Source organism: Fusarium odoratissimum (genome assembly GCF_000260195.1).
Source record: "Fusarium odoratissimum NRRL 54006 unplaced genomic scaffold supercont1.16, whole genome shotgun sequence".
Classification (NCBI taxonomy): Eukaryota; Fungi; Ascomycota; class Sordariomycetes; order Hypocreales; family Nectriaceae; genus Fusarium; species Fusarium odoratissimum.
In genome coordinates this window covers 194,990-212,700 of record NW_022158702.1, presented here as the reverse complement: position 1 = coordinate 212,700, position 17,711 = coordinate 194,990, and the positions used below count along the sequence as shown (strand labels likewise).

Here is a 17,711-nt window from a genome sequence, read left to right as displayed (position 1 = left end):
TTGCTCTGTCTTTAGCGCTTACTCCACATACGGCGCTTTCTTAAACCATTGTCATGTGGCTTCACGGAAGAGTAGTTAATCCGTTCCTTTAAGCCAGTGGCCAGCTTTTCTCTTCATGCAAGTCTCAGAATTGCATTGCATCCAACCCCACCATTCATTCAATCGTCACATCAAGAGCAACATCACCACCACGCACACAGTCCAAGCGTGTCTCGATAAGACATTGACTCTGTTCTTCATCACAAACCGTCCAAAAATCTTCGCCTCCCCATCGTTGAAATCACTGAGCCAAGAGCCCCCCCCTCCAAATACCGTCAACATGCCACCTAAAAGAGGTGATTCCCTGGGCGGCATCCTCATCTTCGGCACGCTCTACGCTGTCGCTGCGACAGGCATCGCAAGCCTATTTCCTCAAAATGATGATAAGAAAGATGCTAAGGAAGAGACCAAACAAGATGAGAAATCTTGGCTACAAAGAAATACCCGAGTTAAGGAACGGGGCTATTATATCCGCCAGGCTCTAGAGGAATTCAAGGACAACGAGAACACTGAACCAAGAAAACTAAGAAAAGCAGAATCTCCCCCATTAACTGAGCAAGATCGCTTGCAAGGAGAGAGCTTGTTGAAGCGCTCAGGTAATTGAGTAGTTGCGCGGGATAATACAACGAACAACTTGAATTCCGATCCCTTTCGGACACCGCGGCTCTCAGGTGCGTGTGATGCCTTGGCAAATCGACTTGTGAGTAGAACTGAAGGCGAGTTTTACGTATATGGGTGAGAACGCGGCGCCGTGACAGTGGCAGATAGCTCGTTGAGATGGTAGGGTCCCTGATTAAACCCGCGAACATGTCATGGTCCTTGTCTCTTTCTCACAATCTTAGGCCGAAACAGCTGGCTTGATGTCCTTTGCTGATCCATGTCCAATGAACACGCACCCAAAAACTCTTTATCTGGCTTTCAATGCACTGTCACGGAACAATTGATTAGAGACAAAGAATCCTACTCGCGTATTTCATGAACAGAAATAAGAGCAAGAATGATGGCGGGACTGATAAAGATGGGAAATATCAGTCCCCAGCCAATTCTCAACCTTCCAACTTCCCCAACTTGCTATCCGACACCATTATGAATTGCAACACAGATCCCTATCTGCTAGGCCGACAGTTCCAGCGGTTCCGTCAAGACAACCCAGACAACTCGAGCGAATTCATCTGGACCGAATACGATCTCTACTACTTCAAATTCTGCCCACTCTCAGCCTCTGTACAAAGCGAGGAGAGATACCCTCTCGAATGGCGACTTGATGCCCTGCGCTTGCGATCCAGCCGCGCCCAATGGAGGAGTCTGATGGCGGATCAACATCCCTATGACGATGCCATGGAAGAGTGGCTTTCGAACTGGCGACAGCCCACCATTGAGAAGTGGCGTCAAGACAAGGCTACGAATGAGAAAGGGTTTTGGAAGCGGTTTTGGGGGTAAATAAACATCGGCTTTGCAGGGTTCGACGTGAGCGACATGACCTGGGAAGCTTCCGTGATAGGCAAAATACTACCTGGAGTGTATTTCGGAGACGTGGAGGGTAAAGATGATCTGACTGGGAACTGGCACCTATTGCGCGCTATTCTCAAGTTATCTGCATTTTCGGGTGTGATCGAGTGATGGGCTCGTTGACTGTATCGATGAATAGATGAGAAATATCAGATAGAAAGAAGTAGGCAGAATGTTTCTATTACGATAATATGTTTAGTCTTATGTTCCTGACGTGTATGAAATATTCTATATGTAAGAATACTTAAAAAGAAAAGCCAGGCTAAAATAAAAAGCACCAATATTCAGATATCCGTCGCAATAACCAAACACCGCAGTATTTTAAGCAGTAAGAGAACCGCGCTTTCAGCAAAACACAGATAGTACAGAAAGCGTCAAGACCCCCAATCTTCCAACCTCCTCTATTCGCAACCCTGGTCGATACTTACCTACTTCTTGATCAAGTGATCAAAGAGTCGACCTACGCCACAGATGACGGCGCAAGGCACAATGGAGAAAAAGACAACCTACCCCATGTCAGAAGTGCCCCAGTACCCATTACCTGGCGTAGTGCTTGAGGAAGCCTTTAACTTGAGCACTTTGAAGTAGTACTGCAGGAACACCTGACTGAACTTGAAGTGCAGAGAGAGAACGTAATCATACCGGTGTTTCCAAGCTAGCAGTTTCATAATGTCGGCACTGCTGACAATATTGAACCACTCGATTGCGATGTAGATGAGAACGGCGCTGAGCCAAATGAAGCAGAGAAGATACCGGCGGTGACAAAGCTTGGTATGCTTCAATGTTGGCTTGGAATCATTAACTGATGGACTCGCGAGAAATGGTGGCGTCGCACCTGGCGAGGATGGAGACGACAACGGAATAGTGAACTAGCCATCTTTTTCCGTGTTATCGTACTGCGGCTTGTTTGCGAGGTGAGTTGGGTCGGGATAGGATTCGGCTTGATTGCCGTTTTCGCGGGGTTTTGAGTCTTTACAATGTGACATTTTGACTGACGATGTAGTTTCAAGCGTGATGATAGGTTGAGATCTCAAATTAGCCTGGTCCATTATCACCTAAAAATAGCCCGACAGCAAAACAAAGACGATTAGCTTAAGTTAAATGCCCCAGACTCAAAGACCAATGGTTCATTTAATGTGACAGATTGGTTAATACCAGCTATCTACGACCTAATCTATAATTAAGAATCTCATAACTAGTCATGACATATTTACCAAGTTTAATGAATTTGTCTACTTTTCCTCCTAGAAAAAAGTCTTACTTACCAGCTTATCTTCTAGCTATAATAAGAACTTAATGCCAAAAATAAAGCAATTCCTATCTCAGCACCGTTTCTTACGCCCAGACTTCGATCCTTCGTCCGACTTATCGGAATTAACACGAGTCCGGCCTTTTAATAACTCCTCTGTCTGTTCAAGCTGAGCTTTGAGAAGTCTTTCTGCGTCTTCCTCTTCTTTCTCGGCATTTTCCTTTTGCTCCTTCTTTTCAGCTAATACATTATTAGTTAGTTATCTAGAAACTTTGAGGTTGAGAGTGACGGGAAGGTATGTACCTTTTGACTTGTGTCTCCCAATCAAGAAGAAAGCCGACTTCTTCACCTCGCTCTGCCACTGTTTCGATCCAATCAGAACGTCGAAGGGAGCGTCCTTGACAATTACAAAATCGCTCTCCCGCTGCTTCATGTCATTAGGCTTATGCCAGGAAAGCCTGATCTCTTGCGTCGGGGTGAATTTGAAATCGTTTAGCATATGTAGTGTGCGCTCCTCTCTCGTCTCTTCCGGAATTGTTGTGATTGTCGTGGGGTCGATCTCGTGCCTCTGCAGTAGTTCCGCATTGACAAAGTTCTCGTCGCTGCCTGTGTCAATCTTGTTGCGTACTGTCACGAACCGAAAGCTCTCGGCGCCGTTTGGTACTACAAGGACCAGACTCCGAGTAAAGTCATTTGCGATGAGCTCTTGAACCTCTGACACGAAGGCGACTCGTCGATCCACGTGCTGCTTGACTGGTCTGGTATCATCTGGCAACTCCAAAGCCTTTGTCATGGGCCCAGCTATGGGGGCGTAGCTGCCATCGCGATATCCAGTAAAAGAATTGTCATCATTCTCAGAGATGATTTGCGCCATGGCCAGGCTGGAGAGTAGGTTTCAGTGGCTTGAACGGCTTGTAATAGACTGGAAAAACTAACCTCATATGTAAGAACTGCTGATCCATCCGGAGGCTGTATGTAGGTTAGCATGCAGCATAAGTAAGCTATTGTGAATTCTCACATACGTCGATGAGAGATCTCTGAGTAGAAGGACAGAATCTCGAAATGAGTTGTAGGTCACCATCAATTCCGGTTCTTTCAGCGTAATTCTTGCATATCGAAACCACTCATGTCGTCTTGGGTGAATCAAGCGGTCTAGGATATACAACAATTCTCTTTGTCTCTCAATGCAAATTTCAGCACAGGTCCTGATAGAATGCGGCAATGGCTCAACATTGGATAAAGTTTCGCCGCATTCCTGCAAGATATGCTGTAGGATCACAACTTCGAGATTCAGTCTGCGCACGGTCTCGCCACTCTTCACGAAGTTCTGAACTAGTAAAAGACTGGATGTTGAGAACGAAAAGAGTGACGCGGCGATGGCCACCGCAGAGATGGGATCCATTGTTGTTGGTGCCGCTGAGTGGGCGAGAAAGAGCGAAGTCGGGCTATGCACAGGAATGATCTAAATATTACAATTCTGCTGACCTTCCCTCCCAGGATGATTGAAAGTCACCAGGCAGAAAAGTGCAGATGGCGCCCAATAGCTGTTTGACTACAAGTCACGTTACAGTAAGCTGAAACATCTATAAAAAATGCGGGGCGTACATGTGCGAAGACTGTCCAATGAATGTCAGACAATAGGTCGCCGTGAGGTCAGCTGGCCGTGGGCTGCATGTGGCGCAGTTGAATACGACAGCCTGCTTTTCAGCCGCAAATGTCTCTTGCTTCTTTACCTGGATTATCTCCAAACTAATTTCAAGATTATTTGGCGACGGAATATCAACTATGGCATCCCCGAATGAGTTGCCCATGGATCAGCTCCATCCCGGGCAAGGGCAAAGCTGGAGTAAGACTTTCGGAAATGGCTCGATACAGAAGTATCACCGACTGGCGAATATAATGAGCCAGGATAAACATTTCGCTATTTTCAGACGATTCGATGATATTAACCTTGCTGTCCTTTTGGCCCTCCAGGCGGAGATAGTGGATCTTCAATATCATTTGCAGGTTCAAAGCCAAAAGGACAATAGTGGTCAAGGCCAGCGGGACCTCTTGACGAAACTGCAACCAAAGCTCACGGAGTATAGTAAGTATATTGAATTGAAGCACTAAGCAACTTACTAATATCTGTCTTCTACTTCATAGATAACCTGATCCTTCAGCGTAGGTCTTGTCCTACCGGATATCCATATTCAAAGGTGTATTAACCTATATTTAGTGTCGGAGTTATCTCAACTGCAGACCCCAAGGACATCGCAACTAGAGACTCTCCAAGACTGGCTAACGGACTCCAAAGGAGGTGCTAACTTCCTCGCGAAATCCGGTACCCCGGAACTTTACACCTGGAAACCAAAGGACCCGTCTCAGTATGTTTCCTTACACAAGACGGCTGAGGACTCTGATCCATTTACCAACTTTGTAAAAGAGGTCCTTACATTCATCTTCCACCGGTTGTGTGGCGAGAGACTCAATGCTGCCAGGGTAGTTGACGTCGAGTCCGGGTTGGCCTCATACTCCGATTCCAGCCTCGTGAGAGCAAGCAATCTATTCACGGTTATTGTGTCGTCAGCACTGCCAGTTCTTACGATATTTGCACTCAATAGCCTTGAGACAACAGCTCAGAGGATTGGCCTCACTGTGGTCTTTACTGTTCTTTTTGCGGTCATCCTGGAGCTGTTCACAAACGCAAAGAGGGTTGAAATTTTTGCCGCAACGGCTACGTGAGTGTCTCATATTTACTGATATTCAAGATACTAATCATTTGTATAGATTTGCTGCTGTTGAAGTGGTATTCATTGGGAGTGCATTAAATAGCAAGTAAAGAATTCCAAGCTAGGACGGGAAAGGGGTGTCTGCTAGCCTTTCAGAAATCGCCATGGCGCATTTGTTGTAGTGCAATGGAGATGTACCTTGGCGTCGGCTGTGATCGACGTGTAGGAAAACCAACGTCATGTTCAGCATCACATCCGTTTTAGCTATCTGTTTAAGGTTCTGGTATGTACTTACCGGGGCGAAAGAGTACATGCTTGTCAAGACAGACAACTGCAGGCACAAAAGCTTGATTCTGACCCCTGCAAAACTCAATCGGGTCCAAGATAATCTAAGCCCAGACAGGCAAGGCCTTACCCCTCAGTTCAGCTACTCCACAAGGCTGCAGACTAGTAAGATGGCTTACCCGTCACACATCAAAGTGGGCCGGCGCAGCCATAAAGTCAGTAGCATCCCTGCATCCAACACTCAAGTTTGATTTCATATCCAGGCGGTGCTCAACGGCTGAGAAAGTTGTGATTTTACTCAATACCAGGCCCAGTTCTCCTTGGCCTGGGGATAGAGGATGACTACGGCTGTAAGATCTGTATGCCATTCCTTGTTCAGCTCTATCGTGGCCGAGGTTGGGGCTCCGTGCCAACAACGATCCTAGCACTTTGAAGGGTTGTAAGTGATCTTACCCTCTTAAATCTCGCTTCTACGTAGAGGATAGATTAGGTGGCGCGCTGAGAGCCGAATCTAGTTAGAGCCGTGTCTTGCCGTACTGCTGGAATTAGTTTATTCTTTTTGTCGCCTTCCACAGGCTATTTGATATGTGATATTCGTTCATCAAGTGACAACCGTACTTGAGCCATTTTAACCTGTCGCTGACTAGATCCTTTGCGGTCTCATTGTGGATTTCTTTGCTGCCACCTTTGCCTCTTTTTCTTCATATACACTTGTTCTTTTAAAGCAGGCGCCTCCCATCACCTTTTCAAACACAATAGCCTCCTTCAGAGTTTGCATAAGATTACGGCAGGTACTTACAACTTCAATCTTAAATTAAATGTGTCTTCTCAATCTGAATCATGTTCGCTAACTGATTATGGTTCCAGATCATGGCTGTCCTTCCATCTGCACCTGGCCGTCCTATAAGTAGGCAGCGTAGAATTATTATTGTGATCTGCTGAGTGTAAGCCGTAATTCGTCTCGATCTCCCGTAATGAAGTCTCCGGATTTCTGGAGACTTGTAGGGGTTGTGGGGTTTTTTGATGTGCCGACTCTGAGCGGACGGTGCAGGGTAGTCGAGTTGGACTTGGTGGAATTCTCGTCGGCGAAGATGAAGCAACAGAGCATGTTTTCCCATATGGCCCTACCACCCGACAAACTCGCTACGCAACTCTTCCAGCGACTGACTGCTTAATGGAGCCAAGAACTGGTCAAGCCTACTCGTTGGAAGTCACTGCCTTGCCTGAGCTTGAATTTCCTCTTGGCCACGGTATCCTTGTCAGAATGGTCTTTGTGGATGGAGCCGAGTTGGACACTGGGATGATCGACAAGGGGAACGTATATGAGACAAGCTGGTCAGACTACATAGCGCGCCGTCGAGTCACTATACCGGATGGCACCACCAAGGTTGAGTCGTTGGTGTTCGCCGACTTGTCGCAAGGTATGTTTATCGAGGAATTATTTGTAGAGTGTTCTTACATGTCTTCGTGGAGAATGCATCGGAAGAGAAGTTTGAATCGGATATGGAGAAAATGGGAGACATGGGCATCATCAAGGACGTTTTAGGTTTTGCTACCAAATTCGAAGACACGAGCCCTACGCTCTGCGATGCACCCGTTGAGGAGGCGGGCCTGTTGGAGATTTGTCAAAAGGGAATGATCTTTCAAGGCCAGAACTTGACGCATGGCACTAAGTATGTTTGGTCGTCATAAACTTAGGACTACATTACTGATGTTCCAAAGGTTCAAGACGGTCACCACTCACCAGGACGCTGTCAAAGTTGACGATATTTACACCGATGGTATGGATAACATTAGTGTTTTCTACTTCCACTACCACTCTAACAGTAGTTCAAGTCATTTATTTAATGCTTGCGATGGTCTTACCGCTGAATTGTCTCGTTCAGTTGAAGCCGAGACGCGTTTGTCTTATCCTGCCGTTAAGGACGAACAGATCAATCTGACCGATGAAGATTGATAGCCTCAGTAACTAGGTGGAACTCTCCGTGGCTGCCTGAGAGAGGGGTGAAGAGTCACTGCTACTTTGAGATTATGAGGTAACAACCAAATTGGAATTGTTGGCGGACCTGGATAGTTGGCAACGTCATGATCTTGGATAGGACTACGCTTTAAAATCACATTCTCATCGGATTTACTACGATCGTCACAACCAATCTTGAACTCCGAAGCTTCGACTTGTGAGATAAGATCAAATGGCGGGAAGAGTTTGAGGACCTCGTTCAGAATGGAGATAAGCAAAGATCTGTCTGTCAGCTACAGCTATTAACCAGCGTATGATGCTTGTAGACGACGGTGTTAGATCTGATGTGACTGGTTTCAGTAACAATAGAGCACCGGAAATGTCACCATTCGAGATCGCTGTTTCTGGTAAACGACTGTTTTAGATGCGAATTTTACTATCCGATTATTTGCATATAATGGCAAAGGTAATCTCGATTTCATCATGACCCTCTTAGGAATCATCGTAACATTCCAGGACGAAAACGTGTTGCGCTTATATCAAGGTCGGTCACTATATATAGGATTGAAACAAACCGATCCTGGGCCTTCTCATGATCTAGATTGAACAAGCACGAACCTCTGAACTGTTTGTCCCAGCTTGACCTCGGTTGATGCTGTACGATCTAAGGTACCAGCGCCGGTTGAAAACATTACAGCTCGCCAAACTGAGGATCTCCGGAATGCACCAGGTCAATCTGATGTAATCCTGCTACTCCAGAAGAAATAAATAGGCACAGTTGATAGCAGCGAAAGTGATTGAATCACAAGCCAATTAGACCTGGCAGGAGTCCTGTCGCCATTCGTCAATTGACAATTGTCTACTTGATCTCCCCGACCTCTGGAGTGATTCCAAAACGCGTTAATAACGTGCTGTCGCGTCTGGCGATAGTCAAGAATGCAAGTGGTAATGAACTGACCGCTTCTTCTCGGTTCTCGCTTGTTGTCCTCAGACACGTATGAGTGCATAAAAGTGGATGTGGGGACGATAATGATTGGAGGCCAAGTGCGCCATGTGGTGATAGTGGGGGGCTTGAACTTCATACCCGAGATCCCAACGGGCATCAATCTCAAAATAATCCCCTTTTGCTTTCTTTCTCAGCATAGTCCTTTCAACTTATCGCGAAATCATCCTTTGCAGTCTGCGAGACTGGACCAAACCACAGCATGGACAGCTCGCCCCGGCCGCCCCCCCAACGGCGCCACGACCTCGCCGTCGTCAAACAGCAGCTCGTCATCGTTGTCTCCGTCGCAGCAACAGTCTTCGTTCTATGTCCAGAATGGCTACAGTTCTACAGAAACCTCGCCGTCATTCCTCTTCTAGCATGGCTGACGGCCAAAGGCTTCGACCTGGTCATCATGCTGAATGATAAATGGGACAATGCACCAGCCATGGTCAAGTACTTTGTTCCCATCGACTTTCCCCAGATTACACCTCCGTTTGAGAAAATGAGAAGCTTGGGGAATAGACAGTTGGCAGTTGCGAGGACAAAGTTTCGGCATTTCTCTTCGGAGGTGAGAGCGGTGGTTGTCGCTCTGATGAATTTGGTCTTGGCGCAGATTAGTGGCGGTGAGTCAGCTTGAGCATCAAAGCAGAGCCCGAGCTTAACATATGCATCTAGGTCAATCTGGAGTCGACTCACCAGTTTCTGAGGAGAAGAAAGCGAAGCCTGCGCCGAAGCCAGATGAATGGGTAGCGATTCTAGTCACAACGCCGCTCATCAACGACGACACCGGCATCGATTTCGGCACGAATACCATCGTCGAAATTGGCGAAGTCATTACCTGGGAACATACGCAGACAACATCGCTTCCGGCCATTCTTCCTTCGTCCACATTCCAGGTTCAGATGACTGTTTGTCTGATTCCCAGGAGTATCTGGTACTCCCGCAAGACTGTCCTCGAGAAGTTTACAACTGGGCTTTACTGGAACCACCAGCCGGGGCAGTCAGTATGTGGAGGAGAGCAATGGGATGAAGATAGGATTCGAAGCATCTCGAAAGTACAAGTCATTGGAAACGTGGAAAAGCACAGCAGCATTGAGAAGGTCAACAAATGTAAGTGCTTTGTTGGCTTACGGTGCTTGAGAATATTACTAACCTCCTAATTGCAGGCTTCGAGTCCCTTCGGCAAGAATGGAACGATGTCAACATATACTGGAGCGATATTGACTTTGCCATCATCTTCGCCTTCCTCCTCGTCGGCACCTCTTCCATCGAGATATGCAAAAAACTCTTTGATCGATTCTCTAACCTCCGTGTTGAAAAGGCCAGTCGGAATAAGGAACTTAACCGGACGCGCTTGGGAGCTGGTGCAGCCGTCTTGACTTTGTTGACCGGAGGATTGGCTGCTCCTATCACGATACCCATGATGATGGGCGCCGAGATGACAATGTCAACACACGATCGATACCTGTGGGGAGAAAGAACGAGAATGTGTAAAGAGCTCTTGGGAAGATATGAGCAGCTGGAGGCAATTGTTGAAGTGGAAGAGATAAAGGTTCCAAAAGCTATTGACCCGACGCCTTTTTTCTCACCTAAGACTATGGAGTCGAGCTGGTTTGTCGATGATACTTGGTGATGGGAGGTTTATGGCATTTGAAGGCGTTATGGATAGGGAAACAGAGATACAGATACAGAGAGATTAAGTGCTTAGATTATTCAGACATTTGCTTCACATTGAAATGCTAGAGTCCCTGATAAAAATAAACAAAGAAGTCTCGAGTCTTTTGAGCAAAGGATGGCTTTATGGAAATCTTGATCGACCGCAGGACCAAAAGAAGACCATCTAGCCCTCATTTCCCCACAAGCGTCATATTACATCAGGCCTGGAGCAAGATCCCTTTGTCATAACACTGCTGTCCCATCTCACACCTCGGACTCTAGACCAATCATGCAACTTCCAACATCAAGCAACGGCTGACTCGGCCGAGGGTAAGTGTGATCGAAAGTCTGTCCCTTGGGGTATTACTAACTCCGGCTGTTATTTGTATCACCGGACTATACTGGTAGTTAAAAGGCCAACCTCTATTGAACGTCATGAGATCTATTCTATCAAGTACCAAGGCTGTTTCCCAGATAGGACAAAAGAAAATAGGAAATAAAATAGAGAAATCAGTAACCGGCTTAGCCAAGGAGATCCATCACTCACTTACATCCAACAACTCATTTCACCTTCATCTTCCCTTACCATACTATCGGCCCATTGACCATTCTCTACTGGTTGCCAATATATGTGTCTTAAACCTCTTCATTCAACATGTGTTTCACCTTTGGGAGTGAGAGGATATGGATCATATCATCTGCAAACCTGTCGATGAATCTAGATTGGAAGAAGAACTGAGCCCCAGGAGAATCTGCAAAATCAGCAAGGTTACTCCACCAAGAGTACGGGTAACATACGACAAGATAGATAAAAGAAGAAGAGGTTTCCGAGGTGCTGCTCGTCATCAACAGTGGTGTATGTCATTTGACGAGTTTCATCTGTCTTGGTGTATCTGCAACACGTTAGCTAACTTGTGTCATTCTTTTCTTACAAGCACAAGCATACGTGGTCCCATGGATTTGGCCATGCCCATTGAGTAGAAGCGCCTTGTTGTCGATGGCGAGAGACTCGTTTCTCTTATCGTCAGAGAAGTCATCATTGCCCATCGGAACAGGGGCGATTTGCTTCCCAACCTCAATAGCGACTTGGATAGTCCCCAAGGCCTTGATGCGCTCCAGATCAGTGTTGACAGACTCGCTATCAGCCTCATCCACTGTGTTAATGTTAGTTATCTGATAACTAATGAAGGTCGCGGTGGACTTACCAGGTCTGATGTCCCCAAAGACTGGCCTATATGACTTGGACGAGCCATCCGAAAAGTCGCGCTGACAATACGAAATCTCGCCAACGTACTCTATGCCAAGATTTGATGCACCAGCGAGCGTGCTTTTTCGGATACACTTGTTATCGAAAGGCTTGCCATCGACATAGACGGAGATGGTGACAGCATCAGTGTCATTGGGGAATGTGAAGACAGAAGAGATCCTGAAGCGAATGGCATAAGGACTTCCAGCTTGAGACTTGACGTAGCATTTGGTGTGGGGGATGCCTTGATTCATGGTTGCGTCAAAGGGTTCAGGGAACTCCCAGGGTTGGTACTCCTTGGCCGGCTCACCATCCACAAGAACGGCGACGTTTATGCCTGGGGTAAAGGGAAGGATCGCCATTGTAGTAACTTGTAAGTGGGAGGCGTTGTGTGAGGAAAGGTGTATATGATAAGGAGTTGGGTCTTGAATAGAAGTAAATGTGTGTAAAGGCTCCGCGATGGGCAAGGGAAGACAGGAAAGCGGAAGCCAATGGGTAGGGCAATGTTAAGGCGCAACGGTTTCTACGAAGGGCAAGCTTCTGGAAGGGAGGGAAGAACCTTAAGAGAGGGAATGACTAGCTCATATTCATGGGCCACAGAGAACCGTTACGTCAGATGCCGTCCCCTGGTTCATTTGGCTTCCCTGCATGGAACATGTCTAAAGCTTGGGGCACGCGCAGAAGCAATATGTGGCTTTCTGCTACCAGTTATCGTAAGCATTCTGCAAGCTTCAAGCCAAGCGACGGCTTCTGCTGAAGGAACTAGATGGTGGCTTGCCCATTGGTTCCTGCAACAGCTGAAGCATGCGCGTCGACAAAGAAGACGGCCTGGGCATAGGCCGGTGAATTAGTTGGTCTTGGAACTGATAATTGTGAACGAGAGCTTGCGCGGCCACACCACGCCACGATTGAAGTCATTGATAGACCATACCAGGGGGTGAAGAAGAAGTGACATTATGTGGCTTGCAGCAGACGGCTGTTGCAGGGATCTTGGCAAGGTCAAGGTCAAAGCACCGATTTGTGTGAAGGAAGCGATGTTCGTTATCTTGCTTCTAAGATCTTGCATGACGGCAGCTACGATATCAGAAAATTGAGAGGATTCATATACGAGTTGATGTATTATTTTACCTGAGACTAATCCTGGGGAGTGGTAATTTTTGAACTTGCTGTTATCACAACTAATGGGACTAAATAGGGAAGCACGGTCTATTTCACTCCATACAAGCAAAGTTCCTACAGCCAGCACCATAAGAAACAGTCTGTAACTGTTTATCAGGCACCAATGCATCAGTCCATGTGTTCCTGGCGTTGAAGTGCACTACGTACTGTATGTCCCCGGGATCCGATTACCAGCCAATCACATTTACCTCCACACACATCAAGACAGTAGCCCAGTTCAATGTACAGTGCGACAACAACAGAGCGCCAAGATTGACAGATCAGAAACGCGGCCCGGCAAACAGCAGTCAACATATTATGGCGGTCTTGACTAGTCTCGCTTAGCCCAACAAAACCAACCACAATAGCAAGCGGTCCCTGAATTTTACGTTATGAATGAGATTGGCTGCAGGACCCTCAAGACCGGCCAACCAGTATGGTCAGAGAATTTGGTGGGATGTCTGCACAGACCTTGCCATAAAAGAACCGCCAAGTGTGCAGTTAATAAGGACCCTAGCTAGTCGAATGTGGCTGCATGCAACTTAGACTGCGCAGAATGGAAGAGCAAGAAGCTATTTACGTCACTTAAGTCAACAGCTGTTCTTCGCGGCAGACGATCAGGAGTGCCTTCTGAAGCTTCTGGTGAAGCAAAAACACTTTACTACTGGACAAAGATAGTCATTCAATCAACGAAAGTGAAGTGATAAGATCAAAGTACCATTTTTGTCAGGCCTGTGAGCTCAATTCACGTATTTTACACAAAGGCAATATATTCACGGAAAGACAAAGACTGGTAGATTCCAATTGATAGTATATAAAGTTCAAATCGAATAAATTCTTGAGAGTCCCAACTCAGTCACTTCCACTACAACAACACCGACAACATCCTTTGCGAATTATCTGGCAATCATGACTTACAACTCAGAAAAGAACACTCGCCTTCGAGCTCGACAGCTACAGCTCCTCTATGTGCTGCACACACAAGTCCCAGAGCTTTACGCAGACCAAATCACTAGTGAAGACATTGCCCTGGCCAATGCGCTTGAACCCTGCTGGACTCACAGCCTTGCCTTGCCCAAGCACGTTCTCACCTATCTTTACGAGTGGGTTACCAAGAAGGGATCTCTTGCTGCTGTGCTTCGCAGCTTCCGTGTAAATGCCACAGAGCTCCCCGATGCTCAGCCCCCGTTTGACGAATCGGATGTCGAGATGTAAACGTTAAGGCCTGACATAAACGGTGAGATATAACGTTTCAAGAAGAAAAAAGAGGATCAAGTCCCGGGATGAGCCAAATCAGGCTTTGAGATGAAACGAACTTTGACGAGATGGTCAAGGAGCATATGCACAACTCATTCCCCTATTTGAGTAAGCTCAACTAAATCTCGAAATAACTTATAACTAACCAGTTTCGCAACAGTGCTTGGTTCAATTACAGTCAATGAAGTAAGTAGGTCTTGGATAGAGTTCATGGCTGGTGAACTTAATGGGCTGTCCGAGGATTAATTGGATTCGGGTTAGATCTTGATCCAGTCGCCCTGATGCAGCTTCTGGCTGGCTCGCTAAGATGGTCTTAACAACATCACAGCGTGACCTCGCCCGTAGTACAGGTAGCAACATCGATTATCTGTAAGCAGAATATTGAGGTCTCGACTAATGATCAACATTGATCAATTCTGTGAAGGATAATTGTTCGTCTGACTGGCATGACATTGGTCCTTGGTGACGGTTTGAACTCGTTCATGATCGAACACCCGAGTAGAATGTCATTGAGCGGATATAATGATGCTGTGTTCAGGTACGTGTTCTTGACTCGCTGAGAGGCCCTGCTGCAGCGCGAACAAACATGTGAGAAAACCGGCAATGATTATAATTCTACGACAGAACAGGGAGTACGTTCGTACACCAGGCAAGAAAATATCAGCATCTACAAGTATTAAAGAAGCAGCGCAAAGCTTGGATATACTCCTCATGCACAATTTCAACAGAACCTTTCAGTAAGTCCTCTAAGATAAGACAGTCGCCTCACCCTTTTCCCAATTGCACTTAGCAGCCGCTGTGATGGAGTTTCCCAGAAGCCTCGACGTCTACAGAGACGACAATCTCATCATCCAGGATTATGACGGTATATTTGCTCTCCCACGTCCGCTGCCACCTCTTTCCACTGACACACTTGTCAAATGCATCTTCGACGCCTACAGGAACAGTATCAAGGTGCGCCTCATGGCTCTCACCGACATCACCCCCTGCCTTTGTATAGTGGGCCCGATTGAGAGTATTGAAGCTGGTATGGTGGCGATGGTGGTCACTTCGGAAGTGGAGTACTACAAGTTGCTGAGGAGCAATCCTGGAGACAGTCAGCCAAGATCAGACGCTTTGTCGATTTTTTCCTTGTACAAGGATTCGTTTAATTTGATCGAGAATGCCGGGACTGTTATTCTGGCCTGGAGATTCTATGGAGTTGATGATTCTCCTTTCATGGATCGCCAAGGTAAGGTGTTGCCTCTCAGAGCCAATACACATCCTGACCTCTCTTATCCATCCCTGCAGTCTTCGACTCCACAGGGTGGGAACAGCGATGCAGCTGAAATCAAGACTATCCGACTCGAATTAGTACAAGCAAGAGCAGAGGCGCTGAACAACAGGATACTCAATGAGTACATGCAGGCGAAGTGGTTGACAACCATTCGTGATGCCGAAGACCAAGTAAGCGAGAGACGTACCGCCGAGCTGATCAAGAAGTGCATCGCGAAAAGGTTTGAACAGGCACAGAAGAAAGAGGGGAAGCCGCAAAAGATTGTTAGGTTGGCTACGGAGAAGCACATTGACAGCAAGGCGGAAGAGATGACCAAGGATAAGGATGAAGAAGCAACGAGACCGTTTACAAAGTATGACTATGAGGTTTTCGTCCGGGCTTTTTTTGATGCTATTCACGCGATCCAGAAGGATGAGGAGAAAGTGGTGAAAGGAAAGTAAGTGTGACAGAACAACGTGGTATATCAGAGGATTGGATGGTGGGCATTGTTGACGAAATGAGAAGGATTATGAGGATAAATTGCTCTACTTGATATTGAAGGTGTGAGGGATTTCTCTTGAACAGAAATACTTGTGGACTTGGGGGGCATAGAGCCGGCCTTCCGTGGGAGTAGGCCCAATATCAGACAATGTATTTGTAGCATGTAAGAATAGATATTCATGTAAGAAGTTCCGCGTTGGTACTGTTAAAGGAATGGGTATAGGACACGTACGCGATTCCTTGAAGAAATGGACTCTTGAAAAGTTCCAGCGATCTACAGGGTAGTCTATATACCATTAAATTAATCATGCCACATCTATCTCACAGATGTCAGGTGTACAGCATGAGCGCCGCACTTTGAATCACGGCTTATTTGCTGTCAGACACGACCATTGTTGGCACTACTCGTTAGTATCTGCTGGCTGATTAAACATTTACATCAGAGACATCGACCAGGAATTGACCAATTGAAGCTTTTTGTCTGAATTGAGAAGGGGGATAGGCGGCTGGATCTTGTCATGTGATCCATTGGACTGATTGGCTGAAAACCGCCCAGCTTTAGGATGAGAATGTCAACATGTCCTCAACCAATCTCCTTACCTCTCTACCCCTCTATAGCCCAACAAGATGGATATGGCTTCAGAGGAGCCAGCACCGCCTCATTGGAGCGTGATTGAATTCAGCTTCAGTAGCCAAGATACTGACTCGGAGTTGGTGGTAATGTGCAACTACCGCCAGTTCATTATTTCCGCCTCCGTAGACAGCTTCTCCCAGTCTCCGGCCCTGAAAAGCAAATATTTGTTCTTTTTAGAAGTTGCCGATAACTACGAGCTCGATGGGTACACTCTTGAAGACCTTTACGACTGGATTATCGAACCACTTTTACCTAAATTCAGACAGCTGCCAGAGATAACTTCAACCTTGACACTACAACACTTTCTGTTCCCTGAGACGTACAGATATGACATCCGAGGGGATGGAGAACAGCTAGTTGTTATTCCGTCTAACGATAGCAGCGACATAACCCCCATATTCGGCATCCCACTACCAGAAGAGAAATGCGCGACTTGGCCTCATTATCATCCGAAGGACGTTCAACTGCCCGAGAAGAGGAAAACTCACGGACCACCATCATATACACCATCCAGAGTTATTTTAAAGAACGGAAAGAGCGCCTTTTTCAAGCCCATGAGGTGTGGAGACCAGAAATCATTTGTGAACGAGCTTGATAAATACAAGAGCATACGCGATGCCCACCTAGACGAGTCGCTTCTAACCTCACGACTCATTGGCCTGGTTCGAGATCAGACTGGCCAAGCTTTTGGCTTGCTCTTGAACTATATCGACTGCGGCCACAGAACCTTGCTCTGTGCAGCAAAACCGGATACATCGAGGGAGCTCAGACAAACATGGGCTCAGCAGGTCCACGACACGGTCCGGCAACTGCATGCTGCTGGTATTGTCTGGGGCGATGCGAAACCCGATAATGTCCTTGTCGACCAAAAGAACGACGCATGGCTGATTGACTTTGGTGGAGGGTATACGAATGGCTGGGTGCCTAAGGAGCTATCGGGTACTGTAGAGGGCGATTTGCAGGCGTTGAAGAAGATAAATGAGTTCTTGCTCCAGGGTAGTCTGTGAGTCACAGATTACGATCCACTGGTCGAGATCACAGTCTCTTTACTACAATTGGAAGGAATTCAGTACTAGACGTGTCGGACTCGTTATTGCTTTAGATTACTAACAGTTATCTACAAGATCGGAGACGGAGAGATTAGAAAGGCCGACCCACTGAGACGTAGTCCTACTCGCTTTTTGTCCCATTGCTTTCACTCATTCCAAAAAGTCATTCTTGGGATGAGATGAATATTTTTGTCAAAGCAATGCTCGGAGTCGGAAG

General features: G+C 46.7%; 10 protein-coding genes across 10 annotated transcripts; 8 read left to right on the top strand and 2 right to left on the bottom strand.

The window, feature by feature from the left end:
* Nucleotides 1-319: 319 nt before the first annotated feature.
* Nucleotides 320-643, top strand: FOIG_09643 (uncharacterized protein; the record flags this gene model as incomplete). The annotated part of the gene is made up of 1 exon (XM_031209923.1): nucleotides 320-643. The coding sequence occupies one exon, from the start codon at nucleotides 320-322 to the stop codon at nucleotides 641-643; it is 324 nt and encodes a 107-aa protein (XP_031060174.1).
* Nucleotides 644-1,125: 482 nt separating this feature from the next.
* On the top strand, nucleotides 1,126-1,479 carry FOIG_09642 (uncharacterized protein; the record flags this gene model as incomplete). Its single annotated transcript, XM_031209922.1, has 1 exon — nucleotides 1,126-1,479. The coding sequence occupies one exon, from the start codon at nucleotides 1,126-1,128 to the stop codon at nucleotides 1,477-1,479; it is 354 nt and encodes a 117-aa protein (XP_031060173.1).
* Nucleotides 1,480-2,870: 1,391 nt separating this feature from the next.
* Nucleotides 2,871-4,199, bottom strand: FOIG_09641 (uncharacterized protein; the record flags this gene model as incomplete). Its single annotated transcript, XM_031209921.1, has 4 exons — nucleotides 2,871-3,037; nucleotides 3,101-3,678; nucleotides 3,734-3,766; nucleotides 3,820-4,199. The coding sequence occupies 4 exons, from the start codon at nucleotides 4,197-4,199 to the stop codon at nucleotides 2,871-2,873; spliced, it is 1,158 nt and encodes a 385-aa protein (XP_031060172.1).
* Nucleotides 4,200-4,582: 383 nt separating this feature from the next.
* FOIG_09640 (uncharacterized protein) lies at nucleotides 4,583-5,521 on the top strand (the record flags this gene model as incomplete). Its single annotated transcript, XM_031209920.1, has 2 exons — nucleotides 4,583-4,883; nucleotides 5,016-5,521. The coding sequence occupies 2 exons, from the start codon at nucleotides 4,583-4,585 to the stop codon at nucleotides 5,519-5,521; spliced, it is 807 nt and encodes a 268-aa protein (XP_031060171.1).
* Nucleotides 5,522-6,967: 1,446 nt separating this feature from the next.
* Nucleotides 6,968-7,750, top strand: FOIG_09639 (uncharacterized protein; the record flags this gene model as incomplete). The annotated part of the gene is made up of 3 exons (XM_031209919.1): nucleotides 6,968-7,214; nucleotides 7,280-7,466; nucleotides 7,516-7,750. The coding sequence occupies 3 exons, from the start codon at nucleotides 6,968-6,970 to the stop codon at nucleotides 7,748-7,750; spliced, it is 669 nt and encodes a 222-aa protein (XP_031060170.1).
* Nucleotides 7,751-8,904: 1,154 nt separating this feature from the next.
* FOIG_09638 (uncharacterized protein) lies at nucleotides 8,905-10,371 on the top strand (the record flags this gene model as incomplete). Its single annotated transcript, XM_031209918.1, has 3 exons — nucleotides 8,905-9,361; nucleotides 9,414-9,848; nucleotides 9,905-10,371. Exons 1-3 carry the CDS (start codon nucleotides 8,959-8,961, stop codon nucleotides 10,369-10,371), a joined length of 1,305 nt encoding a protein of 434 aa, XP_031060169.1. The 5' UTR covers nucleotides 8,905-8,958.
* Nucleotides 10,372-11,030: 659 nt separating this feature from the next.
* On the bottom strand, nucleotides 11,031-12,002 carry FOIG_09637 (uncharacterized protein; the record flags this gene model as incomplete). The annotated part of the gene is made up of 4 exons (XM_031209917.1): nucleotides 11,031-11,146; nucleotides 11,193-11,287; nucleotides 11,341-11,548; nucleotides 11,600-12,002. The coding sequence occupies 4 exons, from the start codon at nucleotides 12,000-12,002 to the stop codon at nucleotides 11,031-11,033; spliced, it is 822 nt and encodes a 273-aa protein (XP_031060168.1).
* A 1,705-nt stretch (nucleotides 12,003-13,707) lies between these two features.
* On the top strand, nucleotides 13,708-14,013 carry FOIG_09636 (uncharacterized protein; the record flags this gene model as incomplete). Its single annotated transcript, XM_031209916.1, has 1 exon — nucleotides 13,708-14,013. The coding sequence occupies one exon, from the start codon at nucleotides 13,708-13,710 to the stop codon at nucleotides 14,011-14,013; it is 306 nt and encodes a 101-aa protein (XP_031060167.1).
* An 843-nt stretch (nucleotides 14,014-14,856) lies between these two features.
* FOIG_09635 (uncharacterized protein) lies at nucleotides 14,857-15,771 on the top strand (the record flags this gene model as incomplete). Its single annotated transcript, XM_031209915.1, has 1 exon — nucleotides 14,857-15,771. The coding sequence occupies one exon, from the start codon at nucleotides 14,857-14,859 to the stop codon at nucleotides 15,769-15,771; it is 915 nt and encodes a 304-aa protein (XP_031060166.1).
* Nucleotides 15,772-16,407: 636 nt separating this feature from the next.
* On the top strand, nucleotides 16,408-17,507 carry FOIG_09634 (uncharacterized protein). Its single transcript, XM_031209914.1, has one exon. The coding sequence runs from the start codon at nucleotides 16,439-16,441 to the stop codon at nucleotides 17,450-17,452; it is 1,014 nt and encodes a 337-aa protein (XP_031060165.1). The 5' UTR covers nucleotides 16,408-16,438; the 3' UTR covers nucleotides 17,453-17,507.
* The last annotated feature ends 204 nt before the right edge of the window (nucleotides 17,508-17,711 follow it).